The 3,678-nt window shown below is 54.3% G+C and overlaps 1 protein-coding gene across 1 annotated transcript; it reads right to left on the reverse strand.

The window, feature by feature from the left end:
* Nucleotides 1-1,873: 1,873 nt before the first annotated feature.
* Nucleotides 1,874-3,010, reverse strand: KCNJ10 (potassium inwardly rectifying channel subfamily J member 10; the record flags this gene model as incomplete). The annotated part of the gene is made up of 1 exon (XM_083374088.1): nucleotides 1,874-3,010. The coding sequence occupies one exon, from the start codon at nucleotides 3,008-3,010 to the stop codon at nucleotides 1,874-1,876; it is 1,137 nt and encodes a 378-aa protein (XP_083230214.1).
* Nucleotides 3,011-3,678: the final 668 nt, after the last annotated feature.

Genomic DNA, 3,678 nt, shown 5'->3' on the forward strand with positions numbered 1-3,678 from the left:
GAAAGAAGAATTAAGTCAACCTCTTCCTCCTCCCTCCCGTGTCTCCCAAAGCTTTACAGCCGGATCTCCAGTAGATCCAAATGGATTTGAATGGCACATACTGATCCAGCTGGTCTCTCCAAATCTCCAGGTCTTGCATTTGCCTTGCATAGACTGAATGACTCTGTGAAATTGAGGGGGAGGGGTAGCAATTAGTTTTGTCGCTTAAGCTCACCTGCAAGTAAGGAACGTGGATCTTAGGCCAAGACAGCACATCTCAATCTACCGATGAAGTGCTGTTTGTTAGGTATATGTCCAGGGTGCAAACTTTAAAAAAGAAAAGAAAAAAGAAAAGAAAAAAGGAAGGAAGGAAGGAAGGAAGGAAGGAAGGAAATCTCTGGATATTTGAAGCAGTGGGAGGGAGGGATGAGGACCACAGAGTAACCTATGATTAACTTCCTTTTTTGGTGCTGACCACATTGTGTCTGCTCTTTCACTTGTTTTTGACAAAGTGCAACCTCACTCCTTCACTCTTTTCTTCTTTGCTTTGTGTTTTGAGTAGCAACATATAGATCATTTATATAAATAAACATATATAAATATCACAACAGACATTTACGTCCCAAGAGGAAGTTACACTCTCCCTCTGTCTTGATGTGCAAAACACCAGTCTGGGCTCTTCTGCTCCCCAGAGAAACCATCCAGGCCAGGCCAGGCCAGCTTGACTCCCTCCCAGAGCCAGCAGCTTTGACCCGCCTGCCCCACAGCCCGGTCGACCCCACTCTCCGTGGCTGCTGCAGATCAGAGGTTTCCCGCACCGCCTCGCTCCTCCAGCTCTGGGAGAGCCTCTGAAGACCCCAACAGGTTCCACTGCAAAGGCAGGAGACGGGCTCTTCTTGGGGGCGACCCTGACTGAAGTGGGCCTCCACCTGCAAACAGGCGTGTGCCCAGAGTGATTCCTTCTCCCCCTGAGCGGATTTTTTCTGGCACACTTTGGGGCGCTGGCACATTTCCCCCTCGATCAGGCACTTTGCAAACAGGCAGGATTCAAAGTCCATGAAGCATTTTGTGCCTGTTTTCCTTCCCCATTTGCTGAAATATTTATCTTACCTTTTGAAAGAAAATACTTGGATTGAGTTTGGCTGGATGAAAGTGACAAGGATGAAGCTTTATGTTAGCTTGAGGAAAAGGCACCACCAGCTGATTTTTAACTAGCATGGAATCAAGTGGGTTTCCCCAGCCGACGGTGCCCTTCTTCCTCTTCCCACTTTTATTTTTCTTTCCTGCTGCTCTCTGTCCTCGTAGTAGGGAGGGCCCACTTGCTCTGGGTTGCTGCCTCTCCTTCATCCTCCTTCCTGGGCTTAAAAAGTGCAGCATTTTGATGGTTTACAGTAATAGCAGAAAAACTGCAGCTCTCTGTGTCTCTCTCTGTGTGTGTGTGTGTGTGTGTGTGTGCGTGCGCGCAGAGGCCAGGACCCTTAGAGTTCCTCCTCAAGGCTCCAGCCACCTGTGGCTTGGGGTTCCCAAGCTTTTGGAGGTCCATAGCCAGGATCCCGTGACCCTACGTGGCCGGAGCAGAGCTGTATCCACAGAATCCTCACTCCCAGGCCACTTCAGCCACAGCCACTTTCGAGCCTGCCTGACTGGTGAGCCCAGCCTCCGCCACTCTGCCTGTTTTTAGAAAAGGGGAAAACAGAAGCGCAGAGGAGGAGGAAGAGTTCCTTTAGTTGGGGAATAAAAGCAAGGCTGCCTTCTGTTTTGGGGAGCCTCTCCCCCCTCTGCAGCTGAAGAGGCTGGCAGGAGAGCAGGGGCCCCCGTGGCCGGGCAGGAGGGAGGGAGGGAGGCTGCGAGGGACGCCTAGAAGCTACGGGGGACCAGTTCCCCCCAGGAGGGCTCAGACGTTGCTGATCCGCACACTCAGCGGGGCGCTTTCCCGCTCGGCTCTCCCCCGGAAGGATTCCTCCAGCTTCAGTTTTTCGGGGTCACCAAAACGCACGGTTTCGTGGAGGCAGCATGGAGGGGCCACCTTGATCACTTGCTCGAACAGGCTGAAGTCAGCCACGTACTTCCCGCTGGCTGAGAGAGAGATGACCGGGGTAAACTCGTAGCCCCATAGGATCTCCTCCGGCAGGTAAGAGGTGCGGACTTGGCAGGTGGCGCTGGTGGACTCCACGGTGCCGCTGAGGATGACCACCAGCTCAAAGTCGCCCTCCCCTGTGCGCAGGGCCAGGTCCCGGAAGGGGCTGCGCTCGTTCACCACGTGGTAGAAGATGAGTGGCAAGATGAGGAAGGGGCTGTCGGAAGACGTGTCCACTTGGAAGTCCACATTGACCTGGTTCAGCCGGACATTCTCACCTTCCTTGGTGAGGTAGGTCTGAAGGAGTTTCCCTGTGACCTGGCAGCCGATCAAGAGGCTCTTCCGCATGTTGGCCACCCGGATCATCAGGCAGGTTTTGCCGTCGTGTTGAGCCACCACGGCGTTCTGGCTGAACTTGATGGTCTCGGCCCTCTTTTTGGGCCGAGCAATCTTGGCCAGGAAGGTGCCGGTGATGAAGATCTCCATGATGGTGGTGAGGACCAGCTGGCTGATGAGCAGGACAATGGCCAGTGGGCATTCCTCGCTGATGTAGCGGAAGCCATAGCCAATGGTCGTCTGGGACTCCAGGGAGAAAAGGAAGGCCCCGGTCAGCGTGTGGACCTGCATGACGCACGGCGTGTGGTTGGCTGGAGGGCCGAACTCCAGCAGGTCCCCGTGCAGCAGGGCCACCAGGTACCAGACGACCCCGAAGAGGAACCAGGTGCCGGCAAAGGAGGCTGAGAAGAGGACCAGCTTGTAGCGCCACTGCATGTCGATGAAGGTCGTCCAGAGGTCCTTCAGGTACAGGAAGCGCTTGTTCGTGATGTGCTCCATGCGCACGTTACTTCGTCCATCCTTGGTCATGACCCTCCTCTTCCGCAGCACTGGGCCAATCAGGGGGTGGCTGTCGGTTTGGGTGGTCTGGCTGTAGTACACCTTGGTGGCTGAGGTCATCTGGGCAGAGGAGAGAGCAAGAGGGAAAGAGGGGCAGGTAAGGAGGGCTCACACCAGAGGGATATGGGGGGGAATCACACCTGCGTTCGGGATGAACCACAAAAGAGCAGTAAATCCCCACAACTTCTGTCCCGGGGTGGGGGAGCATGAAATGGCACTCCTTGCCAACCCACTATTCTTCTACAGCTCTACAGTCTTCTGACTTTTCTTGAGGGGCTCTTGACCCCCCTTTTCTATTACCCCACAGCCCCCCTCGTTCACAGTTTAATGGATTCCTAGCACTTTGACTTTATTGATATCCTTCCTTCCCTGCATGTGAAGCCCAGTGAATTGTGGGGAAAAAACAAGGAGCTGAGTCTCCCCCTCCCTCCCTCCCTCCCTCTCTCCTCTCTCACACACACACAGAGTATGATGCCCATTGAATGGATTGTCCATTCTTCAAGCTCTCACCCCCTTTTAATCCTGTTCCCAGCAAAGAAGAAAATATCCTCCCGGTTGCTTGAAAAAGCCTTTTAACAATCAGTGAATGAACCACCATCCTGGGGGGTTTTTGTGGGAGGAAAGCAGCCCCCTCCACGGACCCCATTGTGCCTCTGCCCTTCCTAGAGCCACACCCTGGAGGCCCCCTGCCCCTTGGCCAGAGCAAACTCCCAGTGGGCATCTGAGCC

This window comes from Vipera ursinii, assembly GCF_947247035.1.
Source record: "Vipera ursinii genome assembly, chromosome: 15".
In the NCBI taxonomy this organism is placed as follows: domain Eukaryota; kingdom Metazoa; phylum Chordata; class Lepidosauria; order Squamata; family Viperidae; genus Vipera; species Vipera ursinii.